The 17,210-nt window shown below is 45.8% G+C and overlaps 1 protein-coding gene across 1 annotated transcript; it reads right to left on the bottom strand.

Moving 5' to 3' along the window:
• Positions 1-13,470: 13,470 nt before the first annotated feature.
• On the bottom strand, positions 13,471-16,245 carry LOC112895352 (alcohol-forming fatty acyl-CoA reductase-like). The gene is given in 9 exon segments (XM_025963309.1): positions 13,471-13,639; positions 14,064-14,185; positions 14,187-14,321; positions 14,354-14,410; positions 14,412-14,437; positions 14,535-14,635; positions 14,720-14,921; positions 15,938-16,039; positions 16,170-16,245. Coding segments are annotated over 9 exon segments (990 nt in total).
• Positions 16,246-17,210: the final 965 nt, after the last annotated feature.

Below are 17,210 nucleotides of genomic sequence, written 5' to 3'. Positions count from 1 at the left end.
TTTCATTATTCAAAAAGGCGATCTCGGCATTCAACTCAATAATATGTCAAGACTAAAGATCTTTCTAGTCCTAAGTGTCATAAGGTTGAGAAGGACACTTAGGTTAGTATAGGTTTTATAGTTTTGTAGTGATCGCACTATTAAGAGGGGTTTAGTCTTAGTAACTTGAGCATGAACATGGTCATTTGAAAATGGATGCACACAATGGTCACTCAGGTTTCTAGAAGATCAAATAAGTGGTTCTCAACTTATATCTCAAGAATATTTGGATTTCATTCAAGACTCAAGTCAGAAAAGGCAAAATCAGAAAAATCCTTAACACCGGTTTAACCGACGTCTCAAGTTTTATATACGTCGGTTAAACGAGGTCAGCAGGTCTGGACAAGTCAATACACCGGTTAAACCGACGCTATTTGAAATTGGACGTCGGTGCAGTTGTCCAGTGACTTGGTTTTTCAGTTGTTCAATGGATGACTACACTCACCGGTTAAACCGATGCAACGACGGTTAATCTGCCTAAGCTGTAACGGCTAGTTTTCAGAAGGGGCAGTTTACATTCACCGGTTAAACCGACGATGACTATTGGAGGGACGTCGGATTAACCGGCGCTACGCAGTTTTCTGGCAGCTTTTTCTCCAACGGCCCTATTCGTGTGAGCTGCCTATTTATATACCCCTCCAATGGGTCATTTTACTACTCTTGACACCAGGCAACACCCAAACACACATACTATAGTCAAGAGCCACCTTGAGCTTCATCATTTCATACACTTGTTCATTCAATCATTCAAGAAGCAAGATTAAGGACTTGAGTAGAGAGAAGCCTGTGTGCATCCATTCTTGGTGATTGGTTCTTGCTCAAGTGAAAGCCTTAGCTTGTTACTCTTGGTGATTGGCATCACCTAGGCGATCTTGGTGATCGAGGTGATTCTCGCGGAGCTTGCCAAGGATTGTGGAAGCCCGGAGAAGAGATTGTACGTGGCTTGATCTCCACCACACCGGGATGGTGAACGGAGACTCTTAGTGAGCGCCCTCGTCTTGGTGACTTGGGAGGTGACAATACTCTTTGTGAGTGTCACAACGTGGATTAGGGGTGTGTGCCAACACATCGATACCACGGGAAAAAATCCGGTTGTCCCTTGTCCACTTTACTTATTCAAGTATTATCTTTCATGCAATTCATTCATGTGCTTGATTTAGGGATCACTAGTTAGCTCTACCTTGCTAGGCCTAATCTCTTTTTATCCTTCCTAGCTTGCGCAAGTGTTTAGTTATCTGGTTGGTGAATTGGTGCCTTTCTAGTTTTGCATAGGTTAAGGTTGTTTTATCTTGTTTTAGAATTTGAAAAAGGCCCAATTCACCCCCCTCTTGGTCCATTGATCCTTTCAATTGGTATCAGAGCCTCGTTGCTCATTTGGATCATTAGGCTTCACCGCCTAGAGCTATGGCCAAGATGGGTGGTTCGCCACCTCACTTCGAGGGCAAGAACTTTGCCTATTGGAAAGTTCGCATGGCCGCATATCTTGATGCGATTGCCCCCGAAGTATGGTTGGCATCTAAAGTCGGGTTCACCGGAGATCCCACCCCCGACCAATTAAAATGGAATGCTAGAGCTAGAAATGCAATTTTCGAAGCTATTAGTGAGGAGGTCTTTGCTAGAGTAAATGGCATGGACCTAGCAAGTGATATTTGGAAGGAGCTCATTGAGATTCATGAAGGTTCCACCAAAGTTCGTGAGCAAAAATATCACTTGTTTAGAGCTAAGTATGATTCTTTCAAAATGCTAGCTCATGAAAATTGTAATGATATGTATTCTCGCTTGAATGTCATTGTCAAGGACATTAATGCACTTGAAATATCCAAAATTGACAGTGCATCCATCAATCGCAAGATCCTCATGCTCCTCCCGAAGCCCAAGTATAACATTATCAATGCTATGCTTCAAAAGGAGGATCTCGCCACAATGGAAGTAGGAGAACTTGTGGGCGAAATTCGCGCTCATGAAATGAGCATTCTTGGTATGTCCGAAGAGCCAACATCAAGCAAGTCAATTGCTCTAAAGACCAAGACAAACAAATCCCGTAAGATCAAGATGGTCAAACAAGACTCAAGCTCAAGCAATGAAGAAGATGATTATCATGAGAGCTCATCCGATGTTGAAGATGATGGAGAACTTGCTCTCATGATGAGAAAGTTCACACGCTTGAATGAGAAGATCAATAAGAAGGGCTTCAACTTTGACTCCAAGAAGGGAATGTTCCGGCCAATGGATGTCAAGAACAAGATTTGCTACAATTGTGGCGAAAAAGGTCACATCCGTCCAAATTGCTCCAAGCCGGACAAAAGAAGCAAGGACAACAAGAGTAAGCATCGCCATGATTCAAGCGATGATGAAGAAGAGGAGAGGAAGAACAAAAACAAGAGATTTGGGAAGAAGAAGACCCATGACAAGAAGACCAAGCTCTTCCCAAAGAAGAAAGGGCACACCAAGAAAAGTTTCTTGGTGGAGAAATAAGAGTGGGTGACCGATGTCTCATCAAGCGAAGACTCAAGTGATGAAGAAGACATTGTCACCATCGCCCTCACCAATGAAGAACCATCTCTACCTCCGCCTCCTATGTGCCTCATGGCAAAAGGTAACACCAAGGTATGTGAGGTAGATAGTAAAGATGATAGTGATGAAGAGCTTGATCCAAATGAATTTACTAACCTCATCAATGAGTATACATCCGTCATCAAGAGGGAAAAGGGCAAATTCCCACTCCGACTTACTTAGTAAGTACAATGACTTGCTCAAAAAGCACAATGAGTCACTTGTACTTGCTAAGCAAGTTGAAGAGAGCCACAAAAAGCTCAAACAAGAGCATAGGGAGTTGGCTCACAAGTATTAAGAACTTGAATTTGCTTATGAAGTAATTGACCCAACTCTTGAGAAAGTTGTTCATGAAAAGGTCAATGCTTCTACTTCATGTGATGACCTACTCATTGATGCATATGCCACTAATGTTGTGCCCAAGCTTGCTTCCTCTAGGGAAAAGGAATTGATGGATCAAGTGGCAAGCCTCAAGAGTAGTGTGGAGAAACTCTCAAGGGGAGAATACATCCACAAGGAGATTCTCTTTAACAATGCCCGTGACTATGGTAAGAGAGGTCTTGGTTCATTTCCGGAGCCAAACATGGCTACAACTCCTTCTCCGGAGATCAAGACAAGCTTCATCAAGGAAGTGGGCTCATATTGCCAACATTGCCAAGTCACCGGGCACCACACTAGGGAGTGCACTTTACCATCACGTCCTCTTCCTAAATTACCCAAGAATTACTCATCAATGTTCCAAAATAATCATTTTCTCTTGAGTAAAGTGAAGGGCAAGTTGAAGGCCAAGTTCATTGGCAAAATTGCTAAGGAGTCGAAGAAGAAGCTCCCCAAGCAACTTTGGGTCCCAAAAGCTCTTGTCACACATGTGCAAGGCCCAAAGCTTGTTTGGGTTTCGAAAACTCAAAATTAAATTCTCATGTGTGTAGGTGAACTACAAAGCCGGTGGAAAACATTGGGTACTTGATAGCGGTTGCTCTCAACACATGACCGGCAATGATAGCATGTTCACCTCACTTGAAGACCCCGGCGATCATGAACATGTCACCTATGGTGATAACTCAAAGGGAAAAGTCTTAGGTTTGGGTAGAATTGCAATTTCAAAAGATTTATCCATCTCAAATGTTTTGTTTGTAGAAGCACTTAGTTTTAATCTCATCTCTATTGCACAATTATGTGATCTTGGACTAACGTGTGCCTTTGACAAGAATGGTGTTGTAGTGACTCATGAAAAAGACAAGTCATTGGTATTCACGGGGTTTAGGCATGGCAATATCTATTTGGTGGATTTCTCTTCAAAGCAAACAAGTACCATGACTTGCCTCTTCACCAAGTCGTCTCTTGGGTGGCTTTGGCATAGAAGAATTGCTCACATTGGCATGAGCAACCTCAAGAAACCCCACAAGAAAGGGATGATCATCGGCATAAAGGACGTCACTTTTGACAAGAACAAGCTATGCAAAGCATGTCAAGCCGGGAAGCAAGTTGCAACTCATCATCCCATCAAGACGATGTTGTCTACCTCCAAGCCGCTCGAGCTACTACACATGGATCTCTTTGGTCCAACTTCATACAAGAGCATTGGTGGTAACCTCTATTGCCTAGTAATTGTTGATAATTTTTCACGTTACACTTGGGTCATGTTTTTAGGCGATAAGGGTGAAACTCCGGAAATCTTCAAGTCATTTGCAAGAAAAGCTCAAAGGGAATACAATTCCCCAATTGTGAAGATTCGGAGTGACAACGGCACCGAGTTCAAAAATATGAAGATTGAAGAATGGTGCGATGAAGAAGGGGTCAAACATGAGTTTTCCGCCACCTACACGCCTCAACAAAATGGAGTGGTGGAAAGAAAGAACAAGACACTCATCACCCTAGCAAGAGCAATGTTGGATGATTATGGCACGTCCGAGAAGTTTTGGGCGGAAGCAATAAACACGGCATGTCATGCAACCAACCGAGTGTATCCTCACCGACTCCTCAAGAAAACTCCATATGAGCTCATCACCGGGAGGAAACCAAATATATCATACTTTCGAGTCTTTGGTTGCAAATGCTTCATTTACAAGAAGAAAAGGCTCGGTAAGTTTGAAAGTAGATGTGATGAAGGTTTCTTTCTTGGTTATGCATCAAACTCCAAAGCATATAGAGTATTCAATCAAACCTCCGAGTTAGTTGAAGAAACATGTGATGTGGAGTTTGATGAATCTAATGGCTCCCAAGAGGAGGTTGTTGGCTATGAAAATGTAGGGGATGAAGAGATTGAAGAAGCCTTAAAAAAGATGTCCATCGGGAATATCAAGCCGGAGGAGGTGCATGAAGACAATGATCAAGGGGGAGGAACTTCCTCATCTTTGCCAAACACCTCCACGGCACCCCTAGTGGATGAAGATCAAGATAAAGTTGATCCACTACCTCAAGAAAATGTGTCAATGCCAACACCCCAAGTCCAAGAACAAGAAGAGCAAAATGTTCCACCACAAGCACAAGTCACTCATGATCCACACCAACAAGCATCCACGCAAATACCGCTAGTGAAACATGGTCGCATCTTCAAGAATCATCCAATTGGTCAAATCATTGGTAGTCCTTCCAAAGGAGTAAGAACTCGATCTAAGCATGCTTCATTTTGCGAACATCACTCGTTTGTTTCTTGTATTGAACCCACTAGCATAGAGGAAGCACTTGAGGACTCGGATTGGGTGATGGCCATGCAAGAAGAGTTGAACAATTTCACCCGCAATGAAGTATGGGTCCTCGAAGCTCCTCCGAAAGACAAGAACATCATCGGCACAAAGTGGGTCTTTCGAAACAAGCAAAATGAACATGGGGTGGTGGTACGCAACAAAGCAAGACTTGTGGCAAAAGGGTTTTCTCAAGTCGAAGGTTTTGATTTTGGTGAAACTTTTGCTCCGGTCGCAAGACTTGAAGCTATCCGCATTCTTCTTGCTTACTCTTCACATCATAACATTAAGTTATATCAAATGGATGTGAAAAGTGCATTCTTAAATGGCTTTATTAACGAACTTGTTTATGTTGAGCAACCTTCCGGGTTTAAAGATTCGAGGAATGCTAACCATGTTTATAGGTTGCACAAGGCACTCTATGGACTCAAATAAGCTCCAAGGGCTTGGTATGAGAGGCTTCGTGACTTCCTAATCATGCAAGGTTTCAAGATCGGGAGGGTGGACACCACTTTGTTCACAAAAGACGTCAACGGGGATCTTTTCATTTGTCAAATTTATGTTGATGATATTATTTTTGGCTCAACTAATGATTTACTAAGCCATGAGTTTGCTACCATGATGTCTAGCGAATTCGAGATGTCCATGATTGGCGAATTGACTTTCTTCCTTGGTTTTCAAGTCAAACAAATGAAGGAAAGGACATTCATCTATCAAGAAAAATATACTAGAGATATCTTGAAGAAGTTCAAGATGGATGAATGCAAGCCAATTAAGACTCCTATGGCTACAAATGGGCATCTTGACTTGGATGTGGACGGTAAACCAGTTGATCAATCTCTCTATCGTTCTATGATAGGGTCTTTGCTTTATCTTACCGCATCTAGGCCCGATATAATGTTTAGTGTGTGCTTGTGTGCCAATTTTCAAGCTAACCCTAAGGAATCACACCTTTTGGCTGTGAATAGGATCCTTCGGTATCTCAAGCACACTCCTAGCATAGGCTTGTGGTACACCAAAGGCGCTAGCTTAGATCTCTTGGGATACTCGGATTCGGATTTTGCCGGAAGCCGTGTGGATCGCAAGAGTACCTCCGGGGGTTGCCACTTGCTTGGGCGTTCTCTAGTTTCTTGGTCGAGTAAGAAGCAAAATTCCGTGGCTTTGTCCACCGCGGAAGCGGAATATATAGCAGCCGGTGCATGTTGTGCCCAAATTCTATATATGAAGCAAACCCTTTTGGACTTTGGTGTGAAACTAGGAAGAATACCACTCCTTTGTGACAATGAAAGTGCCGTAAAAATTGCCAAGAATCCAGTTCAACACTCTCGTACAAAGCACATTGATATTCGCCATCACTTCTTGCGTGATCACGAAGCCAAGGGGGACATTTCCCTTCAAGGTGTGAGATCCGAGGAGCAATTGGCGGATATTTTCACAAAACCTTTAGACGAGAGTACCTTTGTTAGGCTAAGAAATGAGCTTAATGTATTAGATGCGGCAAACGTCATGTAAGTTGCCATGTCATATAGAAAAATGCATACATATAGGACACTTGTCTAACCAGGGTAAGATAGTGATGAGCAAGGGTTTAGCTAGAGGTGTTGGTCCACTTGTTTTCCTCTAGGCTTGTAGAAAGGCTCATCATGATGAAGCTTTCCGTGGGATCAAATTTGACAAGTAGATTTAAATTCTCGCCATGCATTTGCTTGTCATATAGTTGTGCACTTCATGTTTACCTTTCCTTCGCATGTGGTTTGCATTATCATTGCATGCGTAAGGGTCACAAAGGAGATCACTTGATGAAAATAAGACTTGTTTTACGTGCAAGATCTTAATTCATGAGAAGTGAAAAGAGTAAAGTGTTAGGTGCGTTATTGCCTAGTGAGCAATGTCATGGTGAGTTTGAAGCTTTTCTCCTTCAATATTCCTATGACATGGCTCATACATTTTAATTTGGTGCTTTGTCTCTCTTGCGACTTATCCTTGATTTTGAAAAGAAAAACTATTTAAGTTATTAAGCTATCCTATTTAATTTGAGGGGTAAAGTCGCCTATGCAAGTCCATTAACTTGAGTTTAGTTGAATCTTATAAGTTCATTGGACTTAGCATAGAAAAGTGAGCTGAGAGAGGGTTTTTGGGTTCACCGGTTAAACCGACGTTTAATGGATCTATACCCATCGGTTTAACCGGCGTTACTAAGTGTCAGCCTCAGCTCAGTCATTTCAGGCGTTCAACCGGTGTATACAAAGTTTGCAGCATCGGATCAACCGGTGAACAGATCACAAATTTAACTTGAAAATCAACTGTTATTTGCATCGTTCAACCGACGAGTTCATTTTTCCGGGCATCGGTTCAACCGGCGTACAGATGCTGATTTGGCAGAGTTTCTGGCAAACTACACCGACGCAATCAACCGGCGTTCAAAACCTAAACGTCGGATCAACCGGCGATAAGAAAATCTGCGGGGCCCACCTGTCATATATCTCTCTTGCTACCGCGCCGCTCACTCTTCCGTTTTTGCCGCCCGTCCACCTTCTGCCGTCCACTCTCGTTCCCGCGCCGCCGTCCGCCGCCTTGCGCCGTCGTCCGCCGCCTGCGCCGCTTCGCACCGCCACCTGCGCCGCCGTCTGCAGCCCGCGCGCAACCTCGCCGCCGTCCGCCGCTCGCACGCGCCTCACGCCACCGCATTGAGCCGCCCGTACGCCTTGCACCGCCAGTTGCGCCGCCGCCCGTCGCAGTGCCGCCCGCACATTTCCTGTGTCGCTCGTCGTCGCACCACCGCCCGTACGCGCCCGCTCTCTTCCTGCGCCGCCGCCGTCCGCCGCCGTCCGCCGACCGCACCATTTGCCGCCGCTTGCACCCGCTCACCTTCCACGCCGCCGCCGTCACCTGCCGCCCGCGCGCACGCGCACCGCCCCTCAAGCTTGCACCCGTGCGCCACCACGCCGTCGCCACCACCTCAACGCCACCCACGCTCCAACGTGCCACCGCCAGTGCCGCTCCACGCCGTCGCCTGCACGTTCTGCACCTCCACCGTGCCGCTGCCCACGCGCATTGCACCACATTCACGCATCCACGCCGCGCACGCCACGTGTTCGGCATTTTGCCCTAGCTTGCCACGCCGCGTTCGTGTTACTCACTGTGTCGTGATGGGTCGTGACAAGAGGAAGGGGAAGGAGATAGTAGTCGAGGAGCCCGCTCGCAAGCGGACTCGCGCAGCAAGAGAGGCCGAGAGGGCCGAGATGGTGGCTAAGGCCGCCGAGGAGCAGGCGTCAGGCCGTGCTCGTCCGTTTGCGATCAGAGATACGCCAGCCAGGGGCAGAGGCAGAGGCAGAGGGATGGGTAGAGTCCGAGGTGCCAGGACCACCAGAGCCGCAGCAGCAGCAGCAGAGTCAGAGCAGTCACCTTCAGCGGCAGAGTCCGATTCAGATTCAGATACAGTGCAGTCCGAGCAGTCTCAGGGGCAGGATACACAGCAGTCACCAGCTCTACGACGTTCTGGCCGCACCAGGCAGACGTCCCCCGCAGAGGACACTTCACCAGCGACCGAGCGTCGCACTGGACCGAGGACGCGAGGAGGTCACCAGCCACAGGAGCCTCGCAGGTCCACAGCAGCAGCAGCAGCAGCTCGTCGAGCCGAGGCCCTAGCGGCAGAGCGCGCAGTGTTCCGCATGGACACTGTCGTGCGTCTGGAGCCAGGTGTGCTGCTCCAGAACTTGACCAAGGCCAATGCGGCAAAGGTCAAGAGGCTCAGGTGGAGTGTACAGGAGGAGGAGTGGTTCCCGGTGACCCGTGACAGCAGGGTCGATCGCAGATTCTGGACACTTCTTCAGGCCAGTTTCTACGAGACCTATCAGAGGCGGGGCCACAGGATCTTTCCTCACAGGGTACTAGACTGGGTTTCACTGAGGACAGCCGCAGGGGGAGCCGATGTCAGGGAGCACTTTGATCACTTCAGGGGTCTGCCCAGGTTGCTCTCGATTGAGAGGAACAGATACATTGAGGATTGGGTCAGGGTTTTCTATGCCACAGCTTGGATAGCCCCAGAGCGCAGAGCTGTTCACTTTATGTTTGGAGGGCAGGTATTTGGTTTGTCCAGAGCGACACTTGCAGGGATTCTAGGAGTTGATTTGGTTGACGTCTCCCTGCACGAGATGGTATATGGTGATGCAGATCCACCGCGCAGAGCCATGATTGGCGGAATTGCACCTTCTCACGAGGCAATCTCACAGTGCTTCCGCCAGCCCTTCCCGGCTTCTTACGCCAGAGTCCCGAGCCTACTGACCCCAGAGGCCTACGCTGTTCACATGGCACTCCGGAGGACTTTGCTCCCGAGGAGTGGCTACCCAGAGGGGTTCACAGGTCTGCAGCAGCTGCTACTTCTTCACATACTCACTCATGAGCCATTTGACATAGTTGATTTTATCTTGGCTGAGATTGAGGATGTCATCACTGATGGGATGGGGGTCGTACGTCAGTTTCCATATGCTCACTGGATCAGTTTTATCTGCTCTATGATTGTGCCAGCTGAGTCACCAGTCAGTGCAGTATACCGCCAGGACGAGGTTCCATGGTTCCCCGTCTACCGTCCGACAGCACCCTCAGACAGGAGGAGAGGGAGACAGGCCGATCGGGCTGCCATGGCACGGCTGTCACCTGAGGTTCAGGCCCGTGTTGCCCAGGAGGATGAGGCACTGCTAGCCGCAGAGGCACAGCTTCCCGGAGGAGATGATGAGATTTATTGGTCAGACTTAGAGTCAGACTCCTCCGAGGACGAGGAGTACTTCCCTGCACCTGCTCCAGCGAGTCATGATCACGAGGCAGGAGGTTCTGGAGAGCCAGCTCCAGTGTCAGCTGCTGCAGCTACCACAGTTTCAGAGTCTCAGGTGTCTCAGCCGTCTGAGCTCACCGCACTTTTGCAGCAGCTGGTCACACAGCAGAGGGAAGATCGCCGTGCTCAGGAGGAGGCCAGGAGAGCCCATGAGGCCCAGCTTGCAGAGATACAGAGAGAGGCCGCCCGAGAGCGAGCTGCTACAGAGGAGCGTTTTGTCGGCCTCATTGACAGAGTATCTCAGAGGACAGACGCTCAGTTTCAGCAGATGCAGCAGGGCATGATGGCGATGTTCGGGATGATCTCACAGCTATACTCTCACACCGGACTCGCCCCACAGCAGCCAGGACAGACAGGCCTTCAGAGTGCTGGAGCACCACCACTTGCAGTTACACCAGCTCCAGCCTCCACTGCTCCAGCTTCTTCCGCGACCCCAGAGATCATGTTCTCATTGTCAGCACTACTTGGGTCTGCGAGTCGTCCCCTCTTCTCTCCACTGCCTGCGACCTCACTCTTCCAGGAGTCACCCTCTGCAGTGCAGTCAGTTGGTCTCCCCGTCGTACCACAGCCACTACCTTCAGGGGGAGACGGAGAGGTATCCTTAGTTCAGCAGTCGTCACAGCCGGCAGCATCAGCTCTTACTACTTCAGATGTTGACACATCTTCTGCTGAGCCGGCTACTACCTCCACGGACCCTCTCCCCGGCAGTGCTAGCACCAGAGCCTCGACGACAGCTACACCTCCGGTCAGCTCAGCACCAGCAGGCACTTCAGATCAGCAGCTACCTTCAGTCTCCGAGGATCCACCGTCCGACGACGACGACGACGACGACCCAGATCGATTCCTTGCAGTACCTCGTCAGCTGGATCCGTAGATCGTTCCTTTTTGGGCTTTGATGCCAAAGGGGGAGAGGGAGTCAGGGGGAGGGTAGCATTAGAGAGAGCTCGTGATCAGGACCTTGATGTTTCTTATTGTACTATATTTGGTATTAGTTCATGGATATGTACATTTGTCATTTGAGCATGCTGAGCTTTTGAGACATATCTATGGATTTCGTTTGAGCCATTGAGTTCTTTGATTCTCTCTTTTCGAGTTTGCTTGTATTGATTCGTGTTTTATCTTTCTCACTCTCTCGTTATCTATGTTTATGTTATCATCAATCACCAAAAAGGGGGAGATTGTAAGCATCTAGGCCCTTAAGGTATGTTTCGGTGATTAATGACAACCATTATTGTGACTAATGAGTTTGTGCAGATTTATAGATCATTATCGCTCATTTGGTTATATGTCAAAAGAGGCCCCTAATTTTCATTATTCAAAAAGGCGATCTCGGCATTCAACTCAATAATATGTCAAGACTAAGGATCTTTCTAGTCCTAAGTGTCATAAGGTTGAGAAGGACACTTAGGTTAGTATAGGTTTTATAGTTTTGTAGTGATCGCACTATTAAGAGGGGTTTAGTCTTAGTAACTTGAGCATGAACATGGTCATTTGAAAATGGATGCACACAATGGTCACTCAGGTTTCTAGAAGATCAAATAAGTGGTTCTCAACTTATATCTCAAGAATATTTGGATTTCATTCAAGACTCAAGTCAGAAAAGGCAAAATCAGAAAAATCCTTAACACCGGTTTAACCGACGCCTCAAGTTTTATATACGTCGGTTAAACGAGGTCAGCAGGTCTGGACAAGTCAATACACCGGTTAAACCGACGCTATTTGAAATTGGACGTCGGTGCAGTTGTCCAGTGACTTGGTTTTTCAGTTGTTCAATGGATGACTACACTCACCGGTTAAACCGATGCAACGACGGTTAATCTGCCCAAGCTGTAACGGCTAGTTTTCAGAAGGGGCAGTTTACATTCACTGGTTAAACCGACGATGACTATTGGAGGGACGTCGGATTAACCGGCGCTACGCAGTTTTCTGGCAGCTTTTTCTCCAACGGCCCTATTCGTGTGAGCTGCCTATTTATACCCCTCCAATGGGTCATTTTACTACTCTTGACACCAGGCAACACCCAAACACACATACTATAGTCAAGAGCCACCTTGAGCTTCATCATTTCATACACTTGTTCATTCAATCATTCAAGAAGCAAGATTAAGGACTTGAGTAGAGAGAAGCCTGTGTGCATCCATTCTTGGTGATTGGTTCTTGCTCAAGTGAAAGCCTTAGCTTGTTACTCTTGGTGATTGGCATCACCTAGGCGATCTTGGTGATCGAGGTGATTCTCGCGGAGCTTGCCAAGGATTGTGGAAGCCCGGAGAAGAGATTGTACGTGGCTTGATCTCCACCACACCGGGATGGTGAACGGAGACTCTTAGTGAGCGCCCTCGTCTTGGTGACTTGGGAGGTGACAATACTCTTTGTGAGTGTCACAACGTGGATTAGGGGTGTGTGCCAACACATCGATACCACGGGAAAAAATCCGGTTGTCCCTTGTCCACTTTACTTATTCAAGTATTATCTTTCATGCAATTCATTCATGTGCTTGATTTAGGGATCACTAGTTAGCTCTACCTTGCTAGGCCTAATCTCTTTTTATCCTTCCTAGCTTGCGCAAGTGTTTAGTTACCTGGTTGGTGAATTGGTGCCTTTCTAGTTTTGCATAGGTTAAGGTTGTTTTATCTTGTTTTAGAATTTGAAAAAGACCCAATTCACCCCCCTCTTGGTCCATCGATCCTTTCAGTATGTAATGTACTGTGAGATGTGAGATGATTTGTACTGTGAGATATGAGATGTAATGTATTGTTACTCTTGGGGTAGAAACTAATGTAATGTATTGTAAGCTACAGTCGCGTGCCCCCCGTTGGAGGCAAGCACAACAAATGCGAGACGCGCCTTAGCAAGGCGCGTCTCGCATTACTTTCCCCAAGCGGGGCTTGTCTCGGAGGTGGGACCTAATGCGATACGTGCCACCCAAAGGCGCGTCTCAGATCTCAACATGATCTGAGACGCGCTATCCAAAGGCGCGTCTCGCATTTGTCTCACCATGCGGGCGCATCTCAGAATAGTAAAGTAAAGCGAGACGCGCTCCTACAGCGCGCGTCTTGCTTTAGTTAAGCGAGACGCGCGTTATAGGGGCGCGTCTCGCTTTACCCTCCCCCACCCCGCGCAGCACCGCGCCCGCATTTTTAGCGCGTCTCTCTTTCTGTAATCTGAGATGAACCCCTAGAAGCTCGTCTCTGATTGCTTGCTCCTATTTGCTGTTTTGGCGTAGTGTATGCATATAGTAAACAACATAAGACAAAATGCATTCTCTCTCACACTCTCTCACTCTCACTCACACACGCGCGCGAGCGCAAAAAAAAAGAAAGATAGAAAGAATACCAACCGTACACATTGGGCAATCTTATCAACTTAATCGCAGAGATACTTGACCACACCAGGGATGTGAATCCTATAGAAATAGTCATCCCAGTCTATAGACTTCGGATCAAAACCAAAGCAGTCATAATCCTCGTTCCTGTCTTGCTCCTTGTTCTTCTTCATCGCTGCTCTCAGCCTCTCTGTATTCGTGTCATCAAAGCTTCACAATGAACCAAGAAAATCCAAAAGACCAGTGAGGAAAAAAACATTACACTTTTGATGCATTTACTTGGTTAATTACTCGCCATCCTTTGAACAAGGCGTATGGCATGTACAACTCGGCCAGATGCATGACGTTTCTGTACTCACGGCTGGGCCTGTCATGGTGCTGCGAGAAGGCCCCACACACGGCAACGTGAAAGGAATCGGTGCTCGAGTCTAAGAGGGAGAGAAGGTGAATTAGATAACCTTAACCTATGATCTTCATCTAGTATTCACAAAATATAAACTAAAATATTCTATCTAGTCGATTATCCTGTGTGAGGCGATCGACCATTTTCAGTATTGATGGCTTCCATGGAGAAACCAACGAGAACTAGATGTCGTTGCAAACTGGTGATTTTCATTGGGTTGTGTTTGGTCACCTGATCCCTTCCATCCATGCCGGCAAAGGTTCCTTGAAGATGCTGGTTATGATACTCGGCCGGATGATGACAACAGGGAGATCTCCTCGCAAGTGCACAAGCAGCATCTCCCCCATTGCCTTTGGTGAACACACAGGTGTTTGGCCACCCAAACTCTCTTGCCCTACATGTAGTTTTTGCACATATACAACACACATATCGTGCAGGAATTAATAAACATGTCAGCGAGACGCTTGTATGTCTCCTCGAGAGGAGCCCCTCAGAGGAGTCCTGCCAAAATACCCCCTTACCTCTGATTCAATATCTAAGCTTTCACCCATCAGGAATGGCCTCTCTAGCAATATCGATCCCTTCTTGTTCACCGGCTACGTAAGCTGGTCATCAAGGCATGTAATCATCAATTGATGGATTCAGAACGGCTGGCAGGGCACCACAATGCAAATTAAATGGAGCATAGGGATTGCTTCCTACCTGTTGAAACGTATAGCAACATCTTGAGTTTATAACAACTCTTTGCGAATTCACATATGTGCTTGACTCCCATGACATTTGCATCCAAAGCCACATCGTCTCTGCACAGCCATGAATCATTCACCAAATACTTGTACAGTATGCCATCGCAAACAGAGAACTTGTGAGCAGAAAACTCCACAGACCTTTCATAGAACTTTATAGTCGCAGCTCCATTGACAATGACATCTATTTCTTTAGATACTTCTATCAGTCTAGCATGGCCTAAGCCCAAGTCCTCATACATGCTGTCCCTTGGCAAAGGGCATACCTTTGCTTGGATGAAATCTACAAGCCCATTTCCATGCTTTTCTTTCAGAGCTTGAAAGACCTCCCTACCTGTCACCTGATGACGATATGGAACCAGATTGCTGCCAGAGCAATATTTTAGCGAGACGACATAAACAGCTCCAGTTACGAAATTTGAAAGGAAAAGTTTACGAAATTTGAAAGGAAAAGTTTAGTTTGCACCATCGAGCTATCACAAAAGTCCAATTTTCAGCCCTCAACTACAAAACCGGATAAGGAGGGTCATCCAACTATCGGAACCGGACAAGTTTGGCTCTTTGGGTGGTTTGAAAGGTGGTTTTATATTTTTTTAAAAAATAAAAAATTCTGATTAGATCTAAAATCAAAACTAATTCATTTTTAGATTAGAAAAATATGAAACTAGTACCAAACTTTTTCTAAAAATGTAACCTATCTGATGTTGCTCTATTTGAATTTTATTTATTAAAAAATAATAGATATAACTCCAACAAACAAATTCTAGGAATATGAAAAAATTGGATCCGAGTAATTGACAAGTAGAGAGCTAATAGATAGGTAAAATTTTTAGAAAAATGTTGGCATTCATTTTATATTTTTTTATTTAAAATGAATACTTATAAACTTTTTAGTTTAAACTTGAATATTTTTAATTTTCACAAAATGAAAAACCACCTTTGAAACTACCAAAAGGGTCAAATTTGTCCCGTTTTGACAGTTGGATGGCTTCCGTTACCCGGTTTTGTAGTTGAAGATTGAAAATCGAACTTGTGTGATAGTTTGATGATGTAAATTGGATTTCTCTCAAATTTAATACATTTGTTGTTATTTGGCTTATTGCTTTATCTATATGTTTTCCTAGAAGAAAACACAATTCAGATGGAATTCAGGTAATTCCAGATTGATCTTGCATGATCATAAGTCTTGCATTAGAAGGAGATAGGTTATTCGAATATGTACATTGTTTCCTCCTACCGAGACCTATCTTATTATTTTAAGGAGATTGAGTTCAACATATCTCTTGTTTTGTCATGCAATCCCTAACATGTCCAAAAAAAAGTAAGATGGAAGCTAGCAGGCTAGAAATTTTTTCTCCTCAGTCTGAATCCTCTGAGTTGCACATTCGAAATCGGTGGCTTGAACAAGTAGGAAAAGTTTCTTGACATCAGGCTGAACCCTTAATATCTTCCCCACGAGCACTACAGGGACGGAGACCAAAGACCAACAGGAAACAGGTACCGAATCCCCAATAAGATGACCACATCCATATAAATTGTGCAAAACAGATTGCGCACCCTGAAAGAGAAGAATGAGTTCATGTAGACGTACCTTTCCCTAGAAAGCCAGTTGAACCAGTGACCAGAATGCTCTTGCCCTTGAAGTACTCTAGGACCGCATATAGCATTCAGATTCAGTTCACTAATCATCTTCGAAATGTTTGAATGTGGTGTGCGTGTGTATCTCCCAGTCTATAGGTCCTCCAAAGAAAAACTGACCGTATGTATTTATAGGGAAGATAAGACGGGTGTGTGTTTCATAAATATGGCAGATGGAAGGTTCCTTGCAGATTAGCCATACGTTTACTGCCTCTCGCTACGTCTTTGCTAAAACGTTCAAAGTTTTTTCGTACTGTCATGACTAGCAAAATGATAATTTAAAATACTTTATCCTAATAAGTTTCTTTTGATTTCAAAACTACTTTAATTTGTCGATAAATTAGTACTACATGCATTACTACAACCGGGACATCAAACTTCCACGTGGGTGCTTAATTATCATGTTGTATAGTGGCACGTGATGCTCATATCATATCGTACACGAGCAATATGATTTAGAACTATTCAAAGGAGTAGATAGATGACTAAATATTTCGTCAGGGAATGTGCAAGATATCTAAATAGACGCGGGTCAACCGTAGGATAGTTTGGAAGTGACCTTCCAGATTCTATGCACCACGCATCAAACACAATTTCATGTGTGACCTCTTCCTATGCGATCTCCCATATCCTCACTGATCTCCCTCACTCGAAGAAAAAAACCCTAGTCCCCTTCCACGCGCCGCATTTCACTCTTGCCCACGCCACATTTTTTGTCATCTCATTCTCTATTATGGTCGGTATTTCTCTCCTCCTCCTTCGCTTCTATATAGTTCTCTTCCTGAATTGCCGATTAGTCGAGAATTTTGAAACCCCGGATACAAGATGAAGATGGAGGAGATGACGACCTCAATAACGATTTCCCCATCGACAAAGAGGTTGATGATGATGATGGAAACTTCATCCTCTTGATCTAGGACTCACCGCTCTGATGACAAAAAAGTAGAGGAGGGAACGACTGTCGTACCTCATATAGGGTGTGGCCACCTGCCCG

The sequence above is a fragment of the Panicum hallii genome, chromosome 1 (assembly GCF_002211085.1).
Source record: "Panicum hallii strain FIL2 chromosome 1, PHallii_v3.1, whole genome shotgun sequence".
Lineage (NCBI taxonomy): Eukaryota > Viridiplantae > Streptophyta > Magnoliopsida > Poales > Poaceae > Panicum > Panicum hallii.
Note: the sequence above shows the minus strand (reverse complement) of the source record. Positions and strands in the feature narration are given on the sequence as shown.